General features: G+C 53.6%; 2 protein-coding genes and 1 pseudogene across 5 annotated transcripts; 2 read left to right on the plus strand and 1 right to left on the minus strand.

The window, feature by feature from the left end:
- Positions 1 to 501: 501 nt before the first annotated feature.
- Positions 502 to 12,549, plus strand: LRFN1 (leucine rich repeat and fibronectin type III domain containing 1). Of its 4 annotated transcripts, XM_073885172.1 has the most exons (5): positions 502 to 581; positions 3,149 to 3,181; positions 5,667 to 5,721; positions 6,104 to 7,546; positions 10,812 to 12,549. In XM_073885172.1, exons 4-5 carry the CDS (start codon positions 6,141 to 6,143, stop codon positions 11,716 to 11,718), a joined length of 2,313 nt encoding a protein of 770 aa, XP_073741273.1. In that variant the 5' UTR covers positions 502 to 581; positions 3,149 to 3,181; positions 5,667 to 5,721; positions 6,104 to 6,140; the 3' UTR covers positions 11,719 to 12,549. The 4 variants fall into 4 exon arrangements, with proteins under 4 accessions (XP_073741273.1, XP_073741275.1, XP_025710410.1 ...); XM_073885174.1 differs by lacking the exon at positions 5,667 to 5,721; XM_025854625.2 differs by lacking the exon at positions 502 to 581 and having other exon boundaries at positions 1,241 to 3,266.
- A 4,738-nt stretch (positions 12,550 to 17,287) lies between these two features.
- Positions 17,288 to 17,411, plus strand: LOC112810837 (U2 spliceosomal RNA; annotated as a pseudogene).
- A 1,152-nt stretch (positions 17,412 to 18,563) lies between these two features.
- Positions 18,564 to 20,390, minus strand: IFNL1 (interferon lambda 1). Its single transcript, XM_025854681.1, has 5 exons — positions 20,220 to 20,390; positions 19,909 to 19,980; positions 18,944 to 19,087; positions 18,755 to 18,838; positions 18,564 to 18,662 (listed from the first exon to the last, which is right to left on the minus strand). Exons 1-5 carry the CDS (start codon positions 20,388 to 20,390, stop codon positions 18,564 to 18,566), a joined length of 570 nt encoding a protein of 189 aa, XP_025710466.1.
- Between the last annotated feature and the right edge of the window lie 4,826 nt (positions 20,391 to 25,216).

The following is a 25,216-nucleotide window of genomic DNA, read 5'->3' on the forward strand; positions in this document are numbered from 1 at the left end:
TGCTGGGATATGGTCTGGGGTCCCCACTGGAGTATGGGGCAGAGTCTGAGGTCACCTAGGAGAGTAGGACATGGTTTGTGGTCCGGAGTGGCTGTAGAACATGGTTTGGGTCCTCAGAGGAGGTAAGGCATGGTCTGAGGTTCCCCTGCGTATTGGGACATGATCCCAGGTCTCCGCTGCGAGATCCGAGTGCCCAAGCCAGTTGGGGCGTGGTCGGGGGGGGGTCTCTGGGGAAGCCAGCGGGGCTGGAGGTGGGGCTGGGGAGGGGTCGGGGGCGGGCTGGCGGCTCCGCAGTGGAGGGGGGTCTGCGGCGCGCCCCGGGGGCGGGGGTCTGGGCGGTGCGGCCGCCCCGCCCGCCCCCTCCGGTCGGCGCCCCCTCCCCCCTTGCGGCGGTGGCGGCGGCGGGGCTCTGGCGGCGGGCGGCGCGGAGGGCGGAGCTCGGCGGCTGCTCGGGAGGGAGGGCGGGAGGCGGGAGGGAGGCGGCCCCGCGGCACCGCGCCCCCTCCCCCGGCCCTCCCCCCCACCATGGCGCGGAGCGAGGCGGCGGCGGCGGGGCCGGGCCCGGGGCCCCCCCGGGCTGGGTGAGCACGGCCCGCAGCGGCCCGGGAGGCGGCGGGCGGGGGCGCCGGTGGGAGCGCGGGTGCGAGCGTGCGAGCGTGTGAGTGTGTGTCCGCGGCGCTGCGGCGGGCCCGGCGTGCGCTCGCGCGGCCCTGTGTGTGCCCGGCGCCGGCGTGTGCGGCGCCCTGCTTGTGTGGCCATCCGGGTGTGTGCTGGGTGTCGAGCCGAGGTGCTGTGTCCGGCCGCGCGCGTGTGTCCCCCCGAGTGGCTTGTCCCTCCGGCTGTGTGTCTGGGGGGCTGTCGCGCGCCCATCGGAGGGGCTGTGTGCAGGTGTGTGTGCGTGGGTTGTGTGCCCAGGTGTGGGTCCCCCTCCTCCCCCCAGCTGGTGTGCGCGGGGCTGGCTGCGTTGGGTGTTTGTGTCCAGGTTGGATGTCCATCCTAGGGTTTGTGTAGCCGGGTGTGCCCGTTCGGGTGTCCATTTGTGTTGTGTGTGTGTGTGTGTGTGTGTGTGTCTGCGGGTTGTGTGTCTCCGAGGGTGTGTGTCTGTGCGTCCACGTCAGGTTCCCAGCCGGGGGCTGGGGCTTGTTCCTTGTGGGTCCAGGCCTGTGTGGGTTTGGGGGAGGGGAGTTTGCCGCTCCCTCGGTCCGTGTCAACTGGGGGGGTCCTCAGCGGTCCTTGGGGGAGACGGCCATGTCTTCCCCTTCCCGGTGCCTGGGAGGGGGGGGGATGGGCGGCCGGTAGGTGGACAGATGGAGGGATGAGAGGCCGAGGGATGGACAGATGGGCCCGAGGGGAGGGGCACAGACCCGGTCCTTCCCCAACCACTCCACCCCAATCCCCCAACCCGCCAGATCTCCGCAGATGGGGCCCGGAGTTGCCGGCATACAGATGGCCAGGCCGGGGGACTTTTGGGCTGCTAGTGGGAGGATTGCCTTGTAGCCGGGCTCCAGGACTCAGCCCCCCCAACCCTTTGAGACTCTACCTGCTGAACTCTGACCTCAGGCCCTGGCTGGTGCCTTGGTTGCGGGTGGGGGAGAAGTGCTGGGAGGGAAGGATGTTAGGATTTCTTTGGCCTGGGAAGTAGGTGGGGTGGGGGTCCCTCAGGGCTAGGAGGGATGTGTGCTCATGACTGTGTGTGTGAATCTGTGCCTGTTGACTATGCTACTGTGGTTCAGTATTTTGTGTGCATTTTGGAAGTGTGTAAAATCCCTCACAGGGCTCTTGTGTGAGCCTGTGTCTGTAATGAGTGAACATCTCAGAATGTGGGTGCAAGGTGGATCTTTTTGTGCCTGTGTGCTTGTTTGAGTGTGTCTCAGTTTTGTGTATCTGTGTCTGCTTGTAGTTCTGTGTATGTGTGTGAGGTGTCTATCTGCTAGTATGTGCATTTGTGCATCTGGTGGTGTGGCGATGTATCAGTTTTGTGACCATGCATCTTGGGGGATATGTGAAGTTGTATGAGTGTGTAGGAGTGTGTTTGGGCATTTAAGAGCACGCACCTGTGTTTCACCTGTTTGTGCAAGTGAGTATATATGTGTGTGCCCCTGTGTGTTGGCTAGCGTGCAAGTGTGTATCTGTTATAGGAGCATGTATAGGAGTATCTGGTTGTCTGCAATGGGGCACATGGGTTTCTCTGTTGTGTGTGTCCATGAGTATGTATGAATGTGCAAAGGAAAGTCAGTGTTGTACATGTGTGGTTGTGTGCAGGTGTATCCACCTTGAGGGTGTGTGCCTGTGTTGTGAGTCCATTTATGTGTCAATGTTGGTCTCTGGGGATTGGGATTGTATCCATTCAAATGTACGTGCAGGGCAATATGCACGCACGTGTCTGTCTCCCTGGCACGAGGCTGACCTCACTCTTGGCCCAGTGAGATTGGGGCCTGTGTGGTGTGACCTGTGGTATGCTGGGGTCCATCCGGGGGGTCCAAGGACACAAATGTGTCCTCATGCCAGGCCAAGAGCCCATGGAGGGTGGGGACACACATCATACTGGTGTGTTCCTGGAAATCCAGATGTAGAGACTTGGATTGTGGGTCCATGTGGGTTTTGGCGTGTCCACACGTGTTGGTGTGACAGTGGTGTAATGGCGAGGATGGGGACCTCTGGTTCTTTCCTACCCTTGGTACCACTCAGCTCTTCAAAGTTGGGGGACTGGGATGTGAACTCTGGAAGAGGCTGGGAGCCTGGAATCCTGGATCTGAAAGAGAAGGCAGCTGGGAGGCCAGATTCCTGGGTCTTGAGAAAGGAAGAAACCGAGACCTGGACTCTGGAGTTTGAAGAAGGAAGAGTCTGGGATTGAAGACACCAGCGTCTTGAGGGAGGAGGGGCCTGGGGTCTCTGTCCTGGAGAGCCCACAGAGGACAAAGGGTTAAAGTCCTGGACTCCTGGGTTCGGAGGGGTAACAGTCCTGAGGCCCAGACTCCCTGGATTCCAGAAACGACTCGCTGGGTCTGTCTGAGACTATACAGAGCCTGCAGCAGGAGGACGGAGAGAGTGATCACATCAGGGACTTCCTTGGCCCAGATGATCTCTGAGGCAGGTCTTCAGAGAGGAGCCCGAAGGATGCTAATAAGGTCATTTTGTTCCTTTGCAGGTACCTGCCCAGGCCCTGACTCCCTGCAGAGAGGTGAGTGGGGTCCTTCAGGCTGGGGAGAGAGATGTGGAGTGACTGGGCCTGTTCTGAGCCAGCTGGAGGCCTGACGCCCTGCCTGGTATGGATTTCAGGGCAGGGTATGGCCGTGTCCAAGGGGCGTGGCTGGGGGAGGAACAAGGTCAGGAGCATCAGGTTTGGGTCAGGGCCTGTGGTAGAGCCAGGGCTTGGATGGTAGGTGGGGGGTTTCAGGCCTGGAGGCATCCCCTCTCTGGATGGGTGAGGTGGTTGGGACAGGGAAGTCTCCTGATGATATGGGAAAAGGGCACAGAGAGTTTCACAACATGAAGCGACCCCCTGCATTTGGAGAGTGGCATGGACATGGTTTACCGTTGTGTGTGTGTGTGTGTGTGTGTGTGTGTGTGTGTGTGTGCGCATGCATGCATGCATGTGGGAAGATCTCCTGGTCACCTGACCTGCTGGTGGCTGAGAGAGAGCCAGAGAAAATGATATATTAATAATAATCATAATAATCATAATGATGATGATGGCTGCTAATATTTATACAGGGTTTACTCTGTCAGGAACTATTCTAAACCCATTACACTGTATTACCTCTGAATACTTAAAACAACCCCATGAGGTAGGTGCTATCATTATCCCCGTTTTGCAGATGAGCACACTGAGGCACAAAGAGAGGAAGTCACCTGATTAAAGTCGCGCAGCCGGGAGCTGGGGTACGAGCCCCAGCAATCAGGTCTGGGTTCTTCCTTGCAATGCTGCACTGCCTCTCAATAAATGACAGCTATTTCCATTGCTGTTATTATTCCTTCAACTTGAGTCCCCCCCCCCCCGAAGCTGTGGGAGGCAAAACCGTGTACTTGTGCTTCAGAGACTGGGGTTCTGAGCCTTAGAGACCCCACAGCCAAGCAGGTGCACAGCTGGGCCTCCAAACTTAGGAGCTCCGCCTCTCAGGCCAGGGTTTTCCATCAGAGACAGAGCAGTTTCCCAGGCGGAGCGCAAGACCAGTTCGTTGGGGGGCGCTCAGAGACACGGTGGGATGCCCTCACTCTGCCACTTTTCCTCTCTCCAGCCCCAGGCACTGGCTCTCCATCTCTATCTCTTTCTGCCTCTGTCTGGGTCTCTCTCTGTAGTGTCTTCGGATCCCCTCCTGCCTCTTTTGCTCACTCTTCCCCTCTTCATCTCTTGATCTCAGTGCCCTTCTCTGTGTCTCCTCCTCTGTTTGTTCTTCAGTCTCTCTTGGCATCAGGCTGGCTCCTTGCCTCTGTACCTTGCTTTCAGATTCTTTCTCGTTTCCTTTCCTTTTATGTATTTACTTACTTATTTACTTATTTATTTATCTATGTAAGCTCTTGGCACAACGTGGGGCTTGAACTCACCACGCTGAGATCAAGAGTCACATGCCCTGCCCCTCAGGCGCCCCTCTCTTTTTGCCACTTTGTCTCTTTCTCTCTCTCTGACTCTCTGTGTTTCTGCCAGTCTGCCCCCCCCTGCTCCCCCCACTTGTCTCCCTGTCTCTTCACCTCTTTCTCTCTGACTCCCTTGGTCCCCCTCCCCACAGGCTGAAGGATCTAGGGCCACAGCAGGCCGCAGCCCCAAACTGCAGATTCCTAGGAGGTGGGCCAGCAGGGACTGGGTGCGGGGTGGGGTGAAAACAGTTTCAGGGACGCCCCCTTCCCATCCTTTCCTCTTCACCCCCCACCCACCCCGTGTTGTGATGGGAGCTGACATGTCGTGGGCTGCAGGCGCCGCAGGGGAATCCCCGCCGGAAGGTTTTGCCTGGAGCAGAGGCATAGCGTGAGTGTGTGAAGGGTGCGTGTGAGTGTGGGTACGTGTGGGGCCTTGTATGTGCCCACTGATGTGAGCATGAAAGCCTGCCCGCTGCTTGGGAGCTCACCAGGGCCCAGGATGAAACCAGGTTCAGAGAAGGACTTCCCAAGGCTGAGCAGGAAGACATGTGTTTTTCTCAGCCCCTCCTACCTTCAGATTCCCTCTGCCACTTCCAAGGGTCTGTGTGTGTGTGTGTGTGTGTGTGTGTGTGTGTGTGTGTGTGTGTGTGTGTAGGGGGGGTTACCCTTAACATTTATTGAATATTTACTGTGAGGCAGGCCCTGTGCTCAGTGGCCCCCCTGAATGAGCTTACGGAACCCTTGCAACAACCCACTGAAGATGGTATGATTATCATCCCATTTTACAAATCAGGAAATTATGGCCTAGGTTAGGGGAAATCATTAGTTTGGGGTCACAGAGGTAGCAAGTGGGGGAGCCAGGACTTGAACCTGAGTCAGTTTGATTTCAGAGCACTTACTCTTAATAATAGTGCACACAATTATTGGGCACTTGATGGGTACATATTGGGCACTCGATGATCATGATGATAATAATCACCAACAGGTATTGAATATTATTTTATGTGCCAGGCACGGTTCTAAGTACATTAAGCTCATTAACCTATTTAATCCTCACAGAGGTAAGGCCTGTTTTTATCTCCATTTTACAGATGAGGAAACCGAGATTCAGAGAGGTTCAGACACTTGCCCGAGGTCACACAGCTAGTAAGTGTCAGCTGGAATTTGAACCCAGGGACTATGGCTTTGAAATACATGACCTTAAACCCTAGTCAGCCGTGATTGTTCAAAATATTTAGTGGGTACTGGAAGGCCCAGGCTGGGCCAGGTGTCACCCCTCTGGTTGGGAGGTCATGAGAGGCCTGGGCCTCCTAGAGGAGGGTCCGAGTTGGGATCGGGACACTCAGGGGTGGGGCAGTGTGGTTTACCAGCCAGCGTGGAAAGATGGTCTGTTAACAATGAAATGCATGCCCGCTGATGATCAGTCCTGCCACTGTTCGCCCCGGGTCAGACTCCCAGCAGGACACGGTGCGTGGCCAGGCTGGTGGTCAAGCCCTGCGCCTGCGTGACCCGTCTCCTTCCCTTGCAGGTCTCACGCCCCACTCCTCCCGCCTTCGCCCTGCACCATGGCTCCCGGCCCCTTCTCCTCGGCGCTCCTCTCGCCGCCGCCTGCTGCCCTGCCCTTTCTGCTGCTGCTCTGGGCCGGGGCGTCTCGTGGTCAGCCCTGCCCCGGCCGCTGCATCTGCCAGAACGTGGCGCCCACGCTGACCATGCTGTGCGCCAAGACCGGCCTGCTCTTCGTGCCGCCGGCCATCGACCGGCGCGTGGTGGAGCTGCGGCTCACTGACAACTTCATCGCGGCCGTCCGCCGCAGAGACTTCGCCAACATGACCAGCCTGGTGCACCTCACCCTGTCCCGTAACACCATCGGCCAGGTGGCCGCCGGCGCCTTCGCCGACCTCCGCGCCCTCCGCGCCCTACACCTCGACAGCAACCGCCTGGCCGAGGTGCGTGGCGACCAGCTCCGCGGCTTGGGCAACCTCCGCCACCTGATCCTCGGCAACAACCAGATCCGCCGGGTGGAGTCCGCCGCCTTCGATGCCTTCCTGGCCACCGTGGAGGACCTGGATCTGTCCTACAACAACCTCGAGGCCCTGCCGTGGGAGGCTGTGGGCCAGATGGTGAACCTGAACACCCTCACGCTGGACCACAACCTCATCGACCACATCGCCGAAGGGACCTTCGTGCAGCTGCACAAACTGGTTCGCCTGGACATGACCTCCAACCGCCTGCACAAACTGCCCCCTGATGGGCTCTTCCTGAGGTCCCAGGGCTCGGGGCCGAAGCCGCCCACGCCGCTCACGGTCAGCTTCGGCGGCAACCCCCTGCACTGTAACTGCGAGCTGCTCTGGCTGAGGCGGCTGACGCGGGAGGACGACCTGGAGACGTGCGCCACCCCCGAGCACCTCACCGACCGCTACTTCTGGTCCATCCCCGAGGAGGAGTTCCTGTGTGAGCCCCCGCTGATCACGCGCCAGGCGGGGGGCCGGGCCCTGGTGGTGGAGGGCCAGGCGGTCAGCCTGCGGTGCCGCGCCGTGGGGGACCCCGAGCCCGTGGTGCACTGGGTGGCACCCGACGGGCGGTTGCTGGGGAACTCGAGCCGGACCCGGGTGCGGGGGGATGGGACACTGGATGTGACCATCACCACCTTACGGGACAGCGGCACCTTCACCTGCATCGCCTCCAACGCCGCCGGGGAAGCCACGGCGCCCGTGGAGGTGTGCGTGGTGCCCCTGCCTCTGATGGCGCCCCCGCCAGCCGCCCCGCCGCCTCTCACGGAGCCCGGCTCCTCTGACATCGCCACGCCCGGCCGCCCTGGTGCCAACGAATCGGCCGCTGAGCGCCGGCTCGTGGCGGCCGAGCTCACCTCGAACTCGGTGCTCATCCGCTGGCCCGCCCAGAGACCTGTGCCCGGCATCCGCATGTACCAGGTCCAGTACAACAGCTCCGCGGATGACTCCCTTGTCTACAGGTGGGTGCTGCAGTCCCAGGAACCCCGCCCCCGCCACCGACTCCGGGGGCCCTCCCCCTCATCTGCCCCACTCCCTTGGCCTTTTTGCTCAGCTGGGGTTCTCTAGATGGCCGTGCCCAATTGTCTTGGGCTCTCATTTGCCCTGTCTCCTTCTCTCTCTACTTCTATCTCTTTCTGGTTTTCCTGCAGTTAGGAAATCTTCGTTGAGATCCCATACAAGCCAGACGTGAACTGTGCCCAGCATGATCCCTGCTCTCTGGGGTTCACGGTCTACATCACTGCTGGCCAAAGGTGTCTGGTTGTGCACCTTGTCAGTTAAACATTTCAGAACATGAAATATATTCACATACTTACATATGTATAGTTACATTTACATTTACAGATTATATACCAGTGTTACTGTATCAACCCATTGGGTACATCACAGAACAGAAAAGGAAAAGTATGAGAAAAATATATAAATGATTATTTGATTGTGAAACAGATGATACCCCCTCCCATTTTATAGGCGGCTTTGTTGCGAAGCAGATGATACCCCCTCCCATTTTATAGGCACCCATAAGTTATTTCCACCATCCACTGGGTTAGATGCCCTTGCCCTGGTGTGGACAGATCTGTGCTGTGTAGACAGACATTAAAAGGTTACTTTCTCCCATAATCTCTGTTATTCTCTTGCTTTTGCCTCTGTCTGTCTGCACCCTCTCTCCCTCCCGCCCTTATTAGGCACTGAGCCCCTGCTCTGTGCTAGGCCCTGCGCTACCTCGTTCGATCTTCCCAACTCTGCCATGAAGCAGTGGTGACCCCCCCCATTTTATAGACAGGGAAGCTGACACTCAGTGGGAGGAAATCACCTGCTCAAGGTCACAGAGAAAAGTGGCAGAGCCAGGATTCCAGGCCTCACCCTTCTAACTCCTAATCTTCCCCTTCTGACATTGAACACACATTGAGCACCTACTGTTTGCCAGGCAGGGATTAGGGGAGAAGGATAATGCATTTCTGTAAACGACTCTCGGTCTCTGTGACTCTCCACCTTCTCCGTTTCTCTCTCTCATCCTTGGTCTGACCCTTGGCCACTGTGTGGTGGGGTGGGGGGGCTCCTCAGACCCTGCATGTATGTGGATGTTGGCGGCCCTCTGTCCCAGCAGGGCGACAAACCCCTGGTCTCTTCCTTTCCCCCGAAGGCCACAGTTCCAGTCCTCTGTCCCCCATTGCAGATGCCTGTGCTACGGTGCTGTAGGGGTTAACCTCCTCGCTGCTGCCACGGGCGGAGGTGACATCCAACCAGAAGCCTGCTCTGCTGCCTGCTTAGGTCTTGCAGCCAATTAGAGACACATGGGCTGAAGCTTTCTTAAGGAGCCAGCCTCTGTCCTTGAAAAGTGGGGAGCCCCTAGCAACTGGTTACTTTGGGGAAAGGAGTAGGAAGAATCCAAGCCTCTTGGGGAGGGGAGGGGAGGGGAAGAGGAAGACTTAACAGCTAAGGGGCCCGAGGTTGGATGGGGTGGGGGGGCAGTGTGTGAAATGGCAGGCAGGGGGTCAGCTGGAGATGTGGGTAGGCCTTTCTGAGGGGGTGGGGCCCTTACCTGAAATAATCTGGTTGAAGGGTGGCTCTTGGTGGTAAGGGGGCTGAGGTGGGCTTCAGGATGAAAGGTGGCCTGGTTGGAGGGAATGTGAAGTTTCTGAGAGAGAAGAGGCCTGTGGAGATGGGGGCGTGGCCTCTCTCAGGAGATGGAGCTCCTGCTGCGTGGTCCCAGGCCAATGAGGCGGCAGTCCTTGTCTCTGGTGACCCACTAAGAGTTGTGTAGGTGAGGAGGGCTTGTGAGGTTGAGTGCTGGGAATGCGAATTCCTGTGGATGTGGCAGTCCTGGCTTAGCCAACAGCACAGAAGGGATGTACCCAACCCGAAGAGGGTCAGGGCCTAGTGGGAATGGTCTTACAGATGGGGAAGGGTGCAATTGGCAGTAAAGTGTGAGCCACAGCAAGCGTTACTGGCCAACCCTGGGTGGGATGCAAGCTAATCATGATGAAATTATTCAGTGCCAGGCTTTAGGTGTGTTAACTCATTCACACGTCACACTCTCTAGGATGAAGGAGTTCTTATGGGGAAACGAGGCACAGAGAGGTTAAGAAACTTGCCTAAGGTCACAGAACTAGCAAGTGGCAGAGAGACTCAAACACAGGCTCTGAGACTTTGTCAGCGTAATCACTTCTTTACACTGTCCGTCATTGGAGGGCAGGGGCCTGTAGCAAGAAAGGGGCATGCTTGCTTGGCTACATTTTACCCAATTAGGGATGACATTTACCTGGGGGGGGGCATGATTTCATGCCCTCTGGTCGTATGGGGCAGAGCATGCACACAGAGTGATTGATTGCAGGACATGCAAAGAATGGACATGGTTCTAGGCACAGTAGGGAAACCATCCCTAGTAGGTCTTGGGAGTGTGGCTTGGAAGCCACAGGCCAATCAAAAGGGGAGTGGCCTATAGCCACAGCCCCTTAGTGGGTGGAAATATGTAGTTGAGGGGTTTGGTAATTGTCCCAGAAGATAGACACAGCTTGATGTATTTACCCAAAGGTGGGACATGCAGATGAGGGGCGTGGCCTGTATCATAGTTTCCCCAGAAAGGATGGGAATATATAGAAAAGAGGAACTAGAAGAGCATCCATTGTCCTGGTAGAAGTAATACAGGGTGTGTGAGTTGACCTCAGCGTCCACCGGTCCACGCCGCACCTGGACGGGGCCGGAGGGGGCGCGGCCGGGGAGGACGGAGACCTGGGGCTGGGCTCCGCCAGGGCCCAGTGAGTGAGGACGGACCTACAGGAAACGAAAGGTGGCCTGTTGTGTCGAGGCCCCTTCAAGGGTGGAAATATGTAGACCTTGAATGGCAGTCGTCCCAATAAAAGTGAAACACTGCCAGGAGGTGTGTTCCTTGAGGGCAGGACTTAAAAGCTATAGCACTCCTCCCTTGCAGGGGCCAGGGCATGTAGATGAGGGAACAGGAATGGCAGATATTATCTAATAGGTGACAAGACACCACAAGGAGTGGGTCTGAGGGCAGGGCATGCAGAAGAGGGGCATGGCCTGTAGCAGGGGTCCTGACAGGATGGGAATTTGTCGCTTGAATGGCTGCTCCTGTCCCATAGAGGATGAAATACCGTTAGGGACACATGGTTTAGTCCCCATTGGTCACCACGGGTGGGACACGCAAACAAAGCGATGCAGTTCATAGGGGAGCTAACCCAGCGCTGATGCCCTCCCCTCCTGCAGGATGATCCCATCCACCAGCCAGACCTTCCTGGTGAACGATCTGGCAGCAGGTCGCGCCTACGACCTGTGCGTGCTGGCTGTCTACGACGACGGGGCCACGGCACTGCCGGCCACGCGAGTGGTGGGCTGCGTGCAGTTTACCACCGCTGGGGATCCCGCGCCCTGCCGCCCACTGAGGGCCCATTTCTTGGGTGGCACCATGATCATCGCCATCGGGGGCGTCATCGTCGCTTCGGTCCTCGTTTTCATCGTTCTGCTCATGATCCGCTACAAGGTCTATGGCGACGGGGACGGTCGCCGCGTCAAGGGTACCTCCAGGTCGCCGCCGCGGGTCAGCCACGTGTGCTCGCAGACCAACGGCGCAGGCGCACCGCAGGCCCCGCCCCCGCCGGCGCAAGACCGTTACGAGGCGCTGCGCGAGGTGGCGCCCCCCGCTGCTGCAGCCGTGGCGGTGGAGGCCAAGGGCCCCGCGGCCGAGACGGCTTCCGCGGAGCCGGAGACCGTCCTTGGACGCTCCCTGGGCGGCTCGGCCACCTCGCTGTGCCTGCTGCCGTCTGAGGAAACCTCGGGGGAGGAGTCTCGGGCCGCGGCGGGCCCTCGGAGGAGCCGTTCCGGGGCCCTGGGGCCGCCAGCTTCGGCGCCTCCCACGCTAGCTCTGGTTCCTGGGGGGGCCCCGGTCCGGCCGAGGCCGCAGCAGCGCTATTCGTTCGACGGGGACTACGGGACGCTCTTCCAGAGCCACAGTTACCCGCGCCGCGCCCGGCGGACAAAGCGCCACCGGTCCACGCCGCACCTGGACGGGGCCGGAGGGGGCGCGGCCGGGGAGGACGGAGACCTGGGGCTGGGCTCCGCCAGGGCACGCCTGGCCTTTACCAGCACCGAGTGGATGCTGGAGAGTACCGTGTGAGCGGCAGGCGGGCGCCGGGACGCCTGGGTGCCGCGGACAAACGCCCAGCCGCCCGGACGCTGGGGCAGGACTCGCGGTAGTAAGCGCGGCGCCTAGTCGTCGGACTAGAGGCGGAGACTCGCCCTTGTCCTCCCCGGAGGGGGCGGGATTGCCTCGTCTGCGGCTCTTGGCCACGCCCCCGGGCCCGCGGGAGTTAGGGGGCGGGCAGCCGGGCCCCCCTCCTCCACGGACTCCTCGCCCCCCTCCTGCCCCTCCCCCCGCGCGCTCGCGGACCTCGCTGGAGCCGGTGCCTTACACAGCGAAGCGCGGGGAGGGGCAGGGCCCCCCCGACACTGCAGCACTGAGACACGAGCCCCCTCCCCCCGCCCGGGACCCGGGGCAGGGGCGAGGGGCCCATTTCTTGTATCTGGCTGGACTAGATCCTATTCTGTCCCGCGGCGGCCTCCAAAGCCCCCACCCCCACCCCATTCACCTCCCTGGTCCCGCCGGGTCTGGCTTGGGGTCCCCCTTTCTCTGTTCCCTTTGTCTCTGTCCCGCCCTCTGTCGTCTTTGTCTTAGGTGTCTGTCCTTCCCTATTTGTGTCTCCTTTCTCCGTCCGTCGTCTCTTCTCCCTCTGCCCTCCCATATCTTGTCCAGTCTTCCTGTCTCTCCCGATTACCTCTTCCCACTACACATTCTCCCGGGCAGGTCCCACTGGAAGGACCAGACTCTCCCCTACTCCTTTCTCTTTTCCCAAATAAATACCCACATGAACAAAATCCAAAACCAAATCCCCCTCCCTGCCGGAGCCGGGACCCTCCGCCGCAGCAGAATTAAACTTTTTTCTGTGTCTGAGGCCGTTCTGCTGACCTCTGTGTGTGTCTGTGTGTCTTGGGGGGTGTGTGTGTGTGACATGGATCACAGCATAAGGACTCAAGTGAGACTGAAGGAGAGATGGCTAGTTGGGACCAGGGAGGCTCGAGATAGTTTCCCGTCCCCTGAGAGACTTAGAGGTGGGGAATAATAAAAATAAAATAATACTAGCTAACAGTGAGTGCTTACTATGTGCCAAGCACTTATTTAATCCTCTAAACAACCCTAGATGTCAGTGATGTTATCCCATTTCGCAGATGAGGAAATGGAGGCTCAGGAAAGTTAAGTAACTTGCCCAAGGTCACAGAACCAGCACAGAAAACAAAATCAGGATTTAAAAAGGCAGGCAGCCTGACTTCTGAGTCTGTATTCTTAGCCACAGAATTCTGCTGAACAGCTGTTGGATGTCCATTCCACACACGGGCATTGTGCTAAGCACAACTCCTCTCTCTGAGGTTGGACAGCTGACTGAAGTAGGTATGTTTGGTCCCATTTTACAGTCAGGAATCTGAACCAGGGAGAAGTGAAAGTCACTTGCCCAAGGGCCCCAAGGGAAGAAATAGGGGAGCTGGCAGGTTGACCTCTATTCTTCACTGCTACACTGTATTGCTTCTGGTATCTGTCTAGAGGCTAGGGAACGGCCCCAAAGACCTTAGTTAGCTGAGCATGGGTATCCAAAGTCAGCCTTGGGGAGGGATTGAGGGAAAATGCTCATTGGTCACTGTCTGGAGTCTGAGAGATCCTAGGTGCAGAAGGAGCCTGCTGGGAGCACAGAGGATGGTGTGGGGGAGAGGAGTTTCTCGGGTGAGGCTGAGGGCTGTGGCTGGGGAAGCAAAGTTGGTCAGGTGGGATGCTCCAGCCCTTGGGGAGGGGGAGGCCTGCAGTGAAAACTGCTTCCTGATCCTGGAGAAGGAGGAGGAAGGCTTCTTGCCAGCCAGGGGCCCCCTGAGGCCTGGGGAGGAGGAGAGAAAGACAGAAATAGAAACAGAGCAGGAGGGAGGGGGATGGATCTGGGCAGACAGGGTGGGAGGCAGCAAGGACAGAAGCACCAGAGATTCACAGGCCATGAGGCTCCCTCACCCAGTGGCTCAGCCACACATCCATCTCCATCATCACGACTCCTGGATACTGAGGGCTTCCCACATGCCAGGCACTGTGCTCACGAACCCTCCCTGATGCAAGGAGAGAGTATGCAACCCGGAGCCCAGCAAAATGGTTACTCAGTAAGCGTGATTGCATTTATCCTCTGCAACAGATCTGTGTAGTGTATGCAGCCACTTTTCTAGAGGAAGAATCTGAAGTTTAGGGAGGTTAAGGAGTTTGCCCAAGGTCACGCAGCCAGGAAATGGCAGAGCCACGATTGGAAAGTTTACTGCCTCCGAATCCCGCACACCCAACCGTCTGACTATATTGTCTCTGATTCACCCAATAGAGCTTTATTGAGGTTGTACTGTGTACCTGGCCCTGTTCAGAGGATACGACAGTGAACAAAATAGTTTAACTAAAACAAAACAAGAAACCCTTGCCCCATGGAGCTCATATTCTAGACGGGGGAGGGGGGGGTGAGAGTAAACAAGCATGTAAATAATGTATCTGGGAGTAAATAAGTGCCATGGAAAGAATGAGAAGGGGATGGAATAGGGACTGACTGGGAGGCCTACTTTAGGTTGGGGGCTCAAGGAGTGTGATACTAGAGCTGAAGAAATCCCTTGTAGGAAGAGCCAGGGAAAAGCATTCCAGGCAAAGTGAATAGCACATGCAAAGGCCCTGAGGAAAGCGTGTGCTTGGTGTTTTGGAGGTAGTATGTCTGGACCGGAGCAAGTGGGAGAGTGGGAGGGGAGGGGGTGGGAGAGGCAAGCAGGGAATAGATTCTGCAGAGCCTTGTGGGCTGGGGTCAAGGATCAAGGTTGTATTCTCTGAGCTATGAGAAGCCAGTGGAGGATTGTCTGTAGAGGTGGTATACAGTCTGATTTCCAAGGAAGACCCCAGCTTTGGGTTGGTGTGTTTGTGCCTTCAAAACAGAATCAGGAACTGCCATCTCAGAATTTGGCATCCACCCATTGACATGTTTGGGGCCAACATGGTCCCCAGTTCAGCACTTTGGATAACACTCCACCCGCCTTCCTTCACTTGTAACCCCTTCATTTGGTAGAGAAGTATTTATCAATGCCAATGCTATGCTTGCTTTACAAAATTGAGAGCTCTAAACCCAAGGAACAGGTACACTAGGTGAGAGAGGGCCTAGGATCATCTAAGTGGAATGTTTGAGTATCTCTTCTGTGCCTGGCCTGTGCTGGACACTGAAGACCCAGTCTCGGACTCAGTTTCTGCCCTCCTGGAGGCTGAGGGCAATCGCAGCCCTGTTGCTGTAAGTTCAGGAGACTGGGAGCCCAGCAGAGCTGCCTGCCCCTGCCCCAAGGTTCCCTCTGAACTAATAAGGGACACTTATTAGTTTAGAGTCTTTAGGTAGCAAGTGACAGGAACTCAGCTTCCCTGGATTAAGCATCAAAAGTGGGCACTGTTGGCTCATATATCTGGGATGCAGACAATTAAGGGTAAAGCTACAAGGAATTTGGCCTTCGAGACCGGAACCCAGACTCAATGCCACCCAGACACTTTAGTCACTCATTTCTCTGTTTCTCCCAGCTCAGATTCATCCTCTTCAACAACATGTGGTGGGGAAAATGGCCATTTATTTACAGACACATATTTGATGCTTCTAGCACCATAACCCCAAAGGTAAAATGGCAAAATCTCCTCCAGTCCTCAATGAGAAAAAAATCAGGGAAGGGCTCTGATTGGCCTGACTGGAGTCACATGACATTCCTGCTCTGACTGTAGGAGCCAAGGCAATGTAATGCTTTGATTGGCCAGGTGGGGGTGTGGGTTGTGTGGTCTGGGGGAGGGGAGGTTACTAAAATAATATTCGGTTGAACCATATGAAATCGCCAGTTTTGTAGGTTAGAAATGGCAGAACATGGGCAATTTCATATGATTGACCCTAAACAGTCACCAGAAAAGTAGGATGGGAAAACTTTTAGGCATATAAAAGCAATAGGAACCCCAGGGCACCCATGCAGAAGGATTTTTGAAGGAGAAGGTGGTATTAGCCGAGATATAAGGGATGAATGGGAAATGGCCAGGTGAAGACTTCACGGTGGCAGGAGAGTAGTAGGACATGTCCCAAGCACAGGGAACAGCGGATGCAGAGGCTGTCATGAGTGGGGACAAGGGAGGGCTTGCTTCTGTGCTCTGGAGATGGAGTGATCTGACTGAGCCAACCTGAGTCATACGTTCACCAAATGAAGAAGTAGGAAAACAGAGTTATTCCCCAAAGGAAAATTGAGGAGCTTTACCAGGAGAAATGGATGCTGAACAGGCCAAACCAAAATGTATCCAGTTCAAGAATTTTTGTTAGGCCTTGGCATCTCCAAGAAGGGATTTGAAACTCTAATTCCAGCACGCCTATTGAAGAGGGTCATATGCCAGAATTCACATATCTCCTATATGATTCAAATGTTTACTAGCAAATATATGTTTGATAATGTAAGCTCTACGTCCAACATGGGGCTTGAACTCACGACCCTGAGATCAAGAGTTGCATGCATGCTCTACCAACTGAACCAGCCAGGCACCCCATATTATCAAATATTAATTGACTACCTTCTCTAGGTTCTATGCTGGGTGTACAGAGATGGATTTGTGAGGCTATATCTGGCTGCAAAAGACAGAAAACCCAATTAACATGACTTAAGACATTTGGTTATCTCATTTAATAAGAAGTCTGGAGTTAGGAGGTTTGGGGGTTTGGTGCAACGGCTCATTGATATCACCAAGGACGCAATTTCTTACTCTTTAGTTCTACCTTCCTTAGAAGAATAGCTTCATACTCTAGGTTCATTGCCTCTTGGTCACAAAATGACCACCACAGCTCCAGAGCTCACATCCTCATACTAGTGAACTAAGCAGGAAGGAAGGGAACACATGCAAGAGTTTTCTTTGCATCAGGGAAGAAAAAAAAACCTCTAAACTAATAAGAGTAACAGCAACAAACACATATGTGGGGCTTAACCTGTGCCAAAAACTGTTTTAAATTCCTTACATAAGTTAATTAATTTAAGAAGCCCTTCATTTAGATGGCTATCAAACTGCAAGGGAATCCCAAGAAGCAAGTGTCAGGCAAAAGGGAAAGAAGTTCATGCCATGGGCTTGGCAACTTATATCTTCCTTGCCACTGATTGCTTTAGGCTTAGGCAGGTGACTAAATTCTAGCCAATGAGACAAGCATGCACATCCAATAGGGAGTTTTTCTGGAAGGTTTTCTTTGCTTTTATTTTATTTATTTTTAAAAAATATTTTATTTATTGGGGCGCCTGGGTGGCTCGGTCGGTTAAACGTCTGCCTCCTGCTCAGGTCATGATCTCAAGGTCCTGGGATCGAGCCTCACGTTGGACTCTCTGCTCAGCAGGGAGTCTGCTTCTCCTTCTCCTTCTGCTCCTACCCCCCACCTGTGATTTCTCTTTCTTTCTCTCTCAATCAAGTGCAGGCAAGCAGGGGGAGGGGCAGAGGGAAAGGGAGAGAGAAAATCCCAAGCAGACTCCGAAGGGAGTAAGGAGCCTGAAGCAGGGCTGGATCCCACGACCCAGAGACTGCAACCTGAGCCAAAGTCAAGAGTCAGTGGCTTAACTGACTGCACCACCCAGGCACCCCAGTTTTCCTTGCTTTTAAAAACTGTGGAAGATAAATGGATTTTTAGAGCAGGGAGATGGAATAGGAGCTTGCTCCATCCACTCCAGGCATCGACCTGGTATTGTAGTACTTCCAGGAACGGTGCACCCCCTCGGGGGTAATACTAATGGTGCAAAAGGAAAAAAGAAAAAAAAAACAAATAAAAACTGTGGAAGAAGGGGTGCTTGGGTGGTTCAGTCTGACTCCTGAATTCAGCTCGGGTTCTGATATTGGGGGTCATGGGAGCGAGCCCCAAGTTGGGCTCCCCACTCAGCAGGGAGTGTTTCTCCCCTCCCTCTGCCCCTCCCCCCCATTCATGCCCTCTCTCTCTCAAAATAAATAAATAAATCTAAAAAAACAAAACAAAACCAAACCTATATAGAAGGAGAGTTAGGGCCCAGACACTGTGGAGCAGAGGCAAGCTATCCACATTGAGCCTTGTCCAAAGTCATGACCCACAGAATCTGTGAGCAGGATAAAATTGTTGTCATTTTACTCCATTAAGTTTGAGGTGGTTGGTTGTGACAGCTGGAGCTGTGGCTGCGATCTTGAGGCCATGAGGTAGCCAGAGTAAGACTCAGCCAACAGAGATGGACAGAATTTGGTTCCCAAAGACATTACCGAATAATGAATTAACCAGTCCTAAAACAGCCCTGCCAGCTGACTTTTTGTTATGTGTGATAATAAACTCATTTTTATTTTCCCCATTTGTGTTGGGTTTCTGATACTCATTACAGGATAAAGCATCTTGATTAGACCTCTATCTGTCCTAGGTACCCATGGAACAGAGAGATATCCAGTTCACAAGGACAGGGATAGACAGAGAGACATATAAACATGTGTGTACATGCACACAGAACGGCCCACACATGGGCATGAACTTGCCGTTATGCATCCTCGGTCAGACCCAGGCTCAGGCAGATGCTCGCTTAAATCCATACATGCACACAGTCGCAGAAATCAGGGGCACACAACTATACACAACCAATTACACATTTTACCTACACCTTTAGACATCCACCCTCAGTCACAGACTCACAATCATACACGTACCCAAGGATTCACTTATCACAGAAGGTTCCAATTCCTTCCTGTTTATTTGTGCATATTGTATAAAAGTAGAAAAACAAGCATTGCTTTTGGGTCTAGGTCAGCGCTAAAGCTTCATAAATAAGGGGCGAGAGGAAATAACTTAAGGCAGGGCTGGGGCTTCGTGCATAAATAAGGTCTGGGGTCCCAGATGGGCTGGGGGTGGGTCCAGGTCCTCAGACACACAGGTCTCCACTGGCGACACATTCCAGGTCCTTTTTGAGGAGGCGGAAGAGGTTGAACAGGACAGAGGCCTCGAGGCAGCCTTGAGACTCCTATGAAAGGGACACATGCTTGCCATTGCCCAGGCATCCGCCTCCTCCCTTACCCAGGGCCCGGGCATCCATTCCCGTCTCAAGTCACTCACCTTCTTTGAGGCCTCGTGGAGCCGGTGCAGCCAGTGGTGGAGTCGGCCTCGGGGCTGGGGGCCTGCTGTGGGCTGAGCCTTGACCTGTGGGCAGAGGAGGGTGGTGTGTGAGGCAGGGCCTGGGACGGAGGGGTGAGGTCCCCTAAGCCCAGAACCCACAGACGGGGCCCGGGTGCCCCGAGCACTCACACAGGCCTGGAGCTCGGAGCGGATGTGGCGCAGCATGTGAAGGGGCTGGTCCAGGATGCCCCCCTGGGACCTGTCAGCCATGGTCTCCAGGACCTTCAGGGTCAAGGCCAGCTCAGCCTCCAAGGCTACAGGGCGCTCCCACACCTGAGGAGAGGTGAGAAAGAACAGGCGACGTGGAAAGGTAAGGAAGCATAGGCAAGCAGGCCCAGTTAAGTGGGGACAGGTCGGGAGCGCAGTTCCCTCCCTCCCTGGAAGGCAGGTGATAGGCGACACAGGATGGGGACAGGTGATGGGTCAGGTGGGAGGGAGGCAGGAGAAGGGAACGCGTGAGGAAGGATGCAGATGAAGGATACAGGTGAGGTGGAAACCTAAGGGAAGATACAGGTGAAAGAGTGAAGTGGGACAAGTGAAATGTGGCTCGTGGGTCACAGAAGTGTGGAGAGATGAGAAGGGGATGGGCGAACAGAGACAGGTTAGGGAAGCAGGTGGAGGGGGGCAGTTGGATGCACAGGTGATCAGGGTGAAGGAAGGAGGCACGGACTCTGGGAAAGAGCAGTGGAAGAAAGGTGATGGGGGACACAAGGGAGGCTCAGTGTGAGGAGGACAGATGATGGGGGAGGAAGGAATCAGCCTTGAGAGTAGACGGTGACAAACTGGCCAGGGCAAGGGGCTTGGGTGGGAGACAGACCCGGGAGAGAGAAAAAGGGAGAAATGAGAAGGAATTAGGTAAGAGTGACAGGGACAGGTGAAAGAGATAGGGACGTGGGGACAGGCAGAGAGGTGATCGAAAGGGACCTAAGGGAGGGATGGGGTCAGGGGAGCAGTTGAGGAAGGACAGGGGCCCAGGACAGGTGAGGAGAGACCAGACAGAGGGGAGGACAGGTGAGACCAAGGAGGTGGGGGCCACTTCGGGAGTGAGGGAGAGGGGCCAGGTGAGGGTAAGGGTGGCCTCACTTCCCACTCACCTGCAGCTGGCTCAGGTCCCTGTTTCTAGGGAAGAGGCGGGAGCCGCAACTCCAGTTTTTTAGTGAATTTTCCTAGAGAGTAAGAGCAGAGATTAGCCTACAGTAGGAGGGCCGGAGGCTAGCCCTTAGCTGCAAGGCTGACCTCGCAGGAGGGCTTGAGTTTAATCCATAGCAGAAAGGACAGAGGTTAGCCATAGCTGAAAAGCTAGAGGCTAGCCCATCGCAGGAGGATGGGAGGTTAGCCCGCTATAGCCAGGCAGCAGCTGGGCCAAAGCAAGAGTAGAGGTTAATCCACAACAATGGGGACTTACCAAGGCATCCTTGGCTTTCTTGAAGGCCTCCAGCTCCCTTGGTGACAGAGATTTGAACCTGCCAATGTCACAGCCCTTCCAGGTTGTGGTGGGCTCGAACGTGGGGACAGGGCCAGCTCTGGCCAAGCACAGCTCTGCAGTCACCAGCACCAGGACCCATACTGTGGCCATGATCAAATCGCAACTGCTTTCCTGGCTGCATGGCTCCGCTTTTTAGCCAGGCTAAATGAGCAATCCTGGCTGATGTGTGTAAAGTGAAAAGGCAAATGGAAAGTGTGATTTTCACGATGACTTGAAAGGCGTGAGTGGGTGGGGCCAGGTGCCGAGTCAGGTGAGCTCACAGGTGTGGGTGGAGCCAGATGAGCCAGAGCTCTGCCAAGAAGGAAAGAAACTGAAATTCGATCCCAGGACAAAGCCTAAGGCGTCCCTGACCTAGTTCAGGAGTTCCTGGAATTTTGGGAATCCACTGATTGAGGCCAAGGCAGGTAGAGGGATAGGAAGCGGTTGCAGCAGGGCAGGGACTAGGGCAGAGTGTGTGCAGTGAGGCTTCTTGGATGCGAGAGAGGGAGCTTCCCCTATCGGTTTAAGCTTGTTCTGGGAACTCATTTTATGCTCTGAACATTCCTGTGAGTTGTTACTTTTATGCTTGTCCCCATTTTACCGGCGAGAAAACTGAGGCGCAGGAAGGAAAAATGACTTGCCGAAGGTCCCACGGCTGGTTAATGGCAGAGCTGGGGTTTGAATGGAGTCTCATGCGCTTACCCCCTATTCTGTATATACAGCCAGAGAAGATGAGAACCTTTGGGAGTCACAGTCAGCCAGTTCTGTCTCTCCCTCTAGGTAGCATGAAAGGGTAGGGACCTCCTCATTCGCTGGGGGCAAGAGAACTTACTGGGGACTGGAGGGGCTGCCTGGGGAGAAGGCAGTGAGGAGGGCTTCCAGAAGGCAGACGGAGTCTGGTTGCTTTGTTATCATCACCCCTCAAGGTAATAATAATTGTGTAGCATGTAGGAATTGATGTACAGGCACTTTATATTTTTCATTCCTTTATTTTTTTTCTTGGCCCTTAGGTGCAGAGAGTTATTAATCATACTCTTCAGATCATAACATAGAATGACAATTGGCCCATGAAAGACTCTCTAAGGTCGCCGCCATACCCAATCCCCACTCCCACCCCACCCACCTGCAGATATACCCCCGTTAATGCACTTGATATATAGCTGCAAAGATGTATCTTTATCATTTGTGATTTTGTGTGTATATGTATTTCCAATCTGCATAAATGGGACTGTGCTATAAATTTTGTTCTATCTCTTCCTTTTTTTTTTTTAAAATGTATATTATGGAGATCTCTCCATATAGTGGAGAACACCTAGTTTTCTGTAACTGCTGCATTGTATTCCATGCAGCACTTTTACTTATCTACTCCCCCAGTGATGGACACTTAGGTTGTCTTTAGCTCCCCATCACCATAAGGCTCATACATATCCCCTCTGTGGGAAGTTTTCTAGGATACACCATAGCACCCCAGCTGGTGCCCCGCCACCATATCCCCTCAGCTCATTTTTTCACTCACTTGTAGATCTGGTGGGCAATTCGTGAACACCCTGACAGCCTCCCATCTCATATGCCTGTTTCTTTCGTCTCCATCTGAGGTCTTTCTCCCGTCTGCCTGCAGAACACACTGGAAGTGTCAGGATTAATCCCCCAGGGGCAATCTTCCCCCAGAGAGGGTTGGGAACCAGTGAATAAATACTTTTGCTTCTCTTTTCCTCTGTGGGTTGATTCTAAGGTGTGTTCTGCATGACTCCTCAAGTCCTTAGAGGGTCCCCGCCTTGTAGGCATGAGCCCTAGTTAGTTGCTCACAGCAGTTGCCCTTTCAGAGCTGGGACTAGGGTGGGGAAGCAAGGTGACTGGGGGGTAAATTTTAAGGAAGGCGCTCACACTCAGGTTCAGGCAAATGCCCTGGTGCCTCGCTTGCCTCCCTGTAGTCTGGACTCTGCACCATTTTTACTTCTTTTCTCCTCCGGTCCCAATTTCCCTGCTCACCTGTGTTTCCTGGGGATACCTCCCAAATAAACCACCTGTCCCCTTGGCTCAGGTCATGCTTTTGGGAGGCTCCAGATTAAGACATATATTCAGAGTAGGATTTCTGGGGCACAGAGTATACCTGAACTTGTATTGTCTAGTTAGCACTGTTCGATAGAACTTTCGGCAAGGTTGGAAGTGTTCTATGTCTGTGCTGTCCAATACAGTAACCACTAGCCACATGGAGCTACTGAGTGCTTAAAATTTAGCTAGTGCAATGGAGGAACTGAATTTTCAGGGTTTTTTTTTTTTTTGGTTATTTTTCTTTAATTAATTAATTAATTAATTAAAGATTTTATATATTTATTTATTTGAGAAAGAGCGCGCATGTGAGCAGGGGGAGGGGCAGACGGAGAGGGAGAAAGAATCTCAAGCCGACCTGAGGGTGGAGCCCAAGGCAGGACTCTATCCCAGAGCCATCATATTCCAAGCCGAAATCAACAGTCCAATGCCCAATGGATTTAGCCATCCAGGTGCCCCTCATTCTTCTTTAATTTAAATTTAATTGATGTATGTGGCTGATGGCTACCATAACGGGCAGTGCAGTCCTAAATATTCATCTATTGTTTTCCAAAATAGTTGCAACTGCTTCCCTCACTCTGGAAGTGCTCCAGAGTTCTAGTGTTCTGGCAATAATGGGACCTCCTCAACACCTGGCTTTGTTTTTTGTTTTGTTTTTTTGAGATTTTATTTGTTTATTTGACAGAGAGAGATAGTGAGAGCAGGAATACAAGCAGGAGGAGTGGGGGAGGGAGAAGCAAGCTTCCCGCCTAGCAGGGACCCCCAACGTGGGACTCCACCCCAGGACCCTGGGATCATGACCTGAGCCGAAGGCAGATGCTTAACGACTGAGCCACCCAGGCGTCCCAACACCTGGCTTTGACCTAGTTGGTGAGGCTGTGGACCTTGACTATGAGCCTGATGCAAAATAGATGAGAGTTCTGAGGTTGTAGGAAGAGTGAATTTTGCATGTGGAAAGAATGTAAATACTTTGTAGCCAGAAGGAGGACTGTAGTAGTTTTAAAACATGTCTTCAAAGCCTTTGAAGTGATTCTATCCCCTTCCCTTGAATCTGGGCTGGCCTTAGTAGCTCATGTGTAACCATAGGTGCTGCATGACCTCTGAGCTTAAATCAGAAAAGGCCAGCTTGGTTGGTTCTCTTGAGACTCTCACTCAAGGGGAAGGCTAGCTGCCGTGTGGGAAGGATGACCACCTTGTGACCACATACTACCACCTCCATCAGGTGTCAACTGCCAGCCATGTGGATGAGCCATCTCAGACGTTCAGCCCAGCTCTCCGTTCCCCCAAACTATGGTTGGGGCTCTATCACTATCAATCCCCGCTCCATCAAGAGCCCTAAAGCCATTTTATTCTATTGCTCCCATGCCTCTGGGGTCCAGAGCATAAAATAATTATATATGCACACATATATTCATACATATACAATCTCCCCTTTTGTATACAAATGGATCTCTCTGTCTCTGTCTCTCTCTTCTCTCTCTCATTACAATAACTATATAACAAATTATCCAAAACTCCAAAAACTGTGATTCAGCCACTGTGCAAGGATGTGTAAACAGAGCTCTGATTATTGCAGTCAAACTCTTAAAATGGAATTATAGTCTCATAATACCCTAAACGTCCAGGATACAAGAGAAAATAATTCATTATACTCAATATTTCAAGAATCAGGAAAATCTTAAATAGAATGGGAAAAGCCAATAAGTGGATGCCAACACCAAGATGACACAGATATTGGAACTGTCTGACAAGAATTTTAAAGTAACTTGTAAAAATGCTTCAAGGAGCACTCATGAACCCTTTTGAAACAAATTAAAAAATATAGAGTCTCGGGGCATCTGGGTGACTCAGTCGGTTAAGTGTCCAATTCTTGATTTTGTCTCAGGTCATGATCTCAGGGTTGTGAGGTCCAGCCCTGCCTAGGGTTCCCTGCTCAGTGAGGAGTCTGCTTGAGATTCTCTCTCCCTCTACCCCTCCCCCACTTTGTGCTCTTTCTGTCTCTCAAATAAATAAAAATCTTAAAAAATAAAATAAAATAAATTATCCACTCTGAATAACAAAAAGTAAATAGATTGAAGTCTACACAAAAGAGAAGTAAATTTTTTTTCTAAATTAAAAGTACCTATTGAGATAAAAGGAGCTTCGGGGACTTTTGGGACAATAACAAAAGATCTAATTATCACATCATTGAAGTTCCAGGAGAAAAACAGAAAGAAATTTCAGTCTGAAAAAAATATTTGAAGAAATAATGGCTGAACTATTGCATTTTGGTAAACTACCTAAGTCTACAGATTCAAGAAGCTGAGTAAATCCCAAATAGGATAAAGCAAAGAAAACCATATCCAGGCACACCATAGTCAAACTTCTGAAAACTAAGGACAAAGAATCCTGACAGTAACCAGCGTTCCACCGCAGGAGCCACTGAGGAGGAGTAGCCACATATCCGTGCTACCCTATGGCAGGGACCTCAACAACGGACACAAGATGACTAAGAACATGAGCAAGCCGAGGCGTGGCCACCGCCATGGGCACACCGTGAAGCACACCATGTTCGTGCAGGACGTGATCTGAGAGGTGTGCAGCTTCACCCTATATGAGTGACGTGCCATGGAGCTGCGCAAGGTCTCCAAGGACAAGCCTGTCTTAAGTTCATCAAGAAAAGGGTGGAGACACACACCCATGCCAAGAGAAAGAGAGAGGAGCTGAGCAATGTGCTGGTAGCCGTGAGGAAAGCAGCAGTCAAGAAGAACTGAACCCCTCCCCTCTGAAGAAAGAAAGGAAGAAAGGAAGGAAGGAAGGAAGAAAGGAAGAAAGGAAGAAAAGAAAAGAAAGAAGAAAGAAAAAGAAAGAGAAGAAAAAGAAAGAAAGAAAGAAAGAAAGAAAGAAAG

The sequence above is a fragment of the Callorhinus ursinus genome, unplaced genomic scaffold (genome assembly GCF_003265705.2).
Source record: "Callorhinus ursinus isolate GAN/ISIS: 27379988/994484 unplaced genomic scaffold, GSC_fseal_2.0 scaffold61, whole genome shotgun sequence".
NCBI lineage: Eukaryota > Metazoa > Chordata > Mammalia > Carnivora > Otariidae > Callorhinus > Callorhinus ursinus.

What these genes read in the sequence shown, in the direction of transcription:
- LRFN1 (XM_073885172.1), top strand. Translation starts at nt 6,141, where the DNA reads ATGGCTCCCGGCCCCTTCTCCTCGGCGCTCCTCTCGCCGCCGCCTGCT. An exon ending in GATGACTCCCTTGTCTACAG is followed by an intron (nt 7,547 to 10,811) that starts GTGGGTGCTGCA and finishes CCCCTCCTGCAG; the next exon opens with GATGATCCCATCCACCAGCC.
- IFNL1 (XM_025854681.1), bottom strand. Translation starts at nt 20,390, where the DNA reads ATGGCCACAGTATGGGTCCTGGTGCTGGTGACTGCAGAGCTGTGCTTG. An exon ending in AGAAAGCCAAGGATGCCTTG is followed by an intron (nt 19,981 to 20,219) that starts GTAAGTCCCCAT and finishes CTTACTCTCTAG; the next exon opens with GAAAATTCACTAAAAAACTG. An exon ending in GCTCCGAGCTCCAGGCCTGT is followed by an intron (nt 18,839 to 18,943) that starts GTGAGTGCTCGG and finishes CTCTGCCCACAG; the next exon opens with GTCAAGGCTCAGCCCACAGC.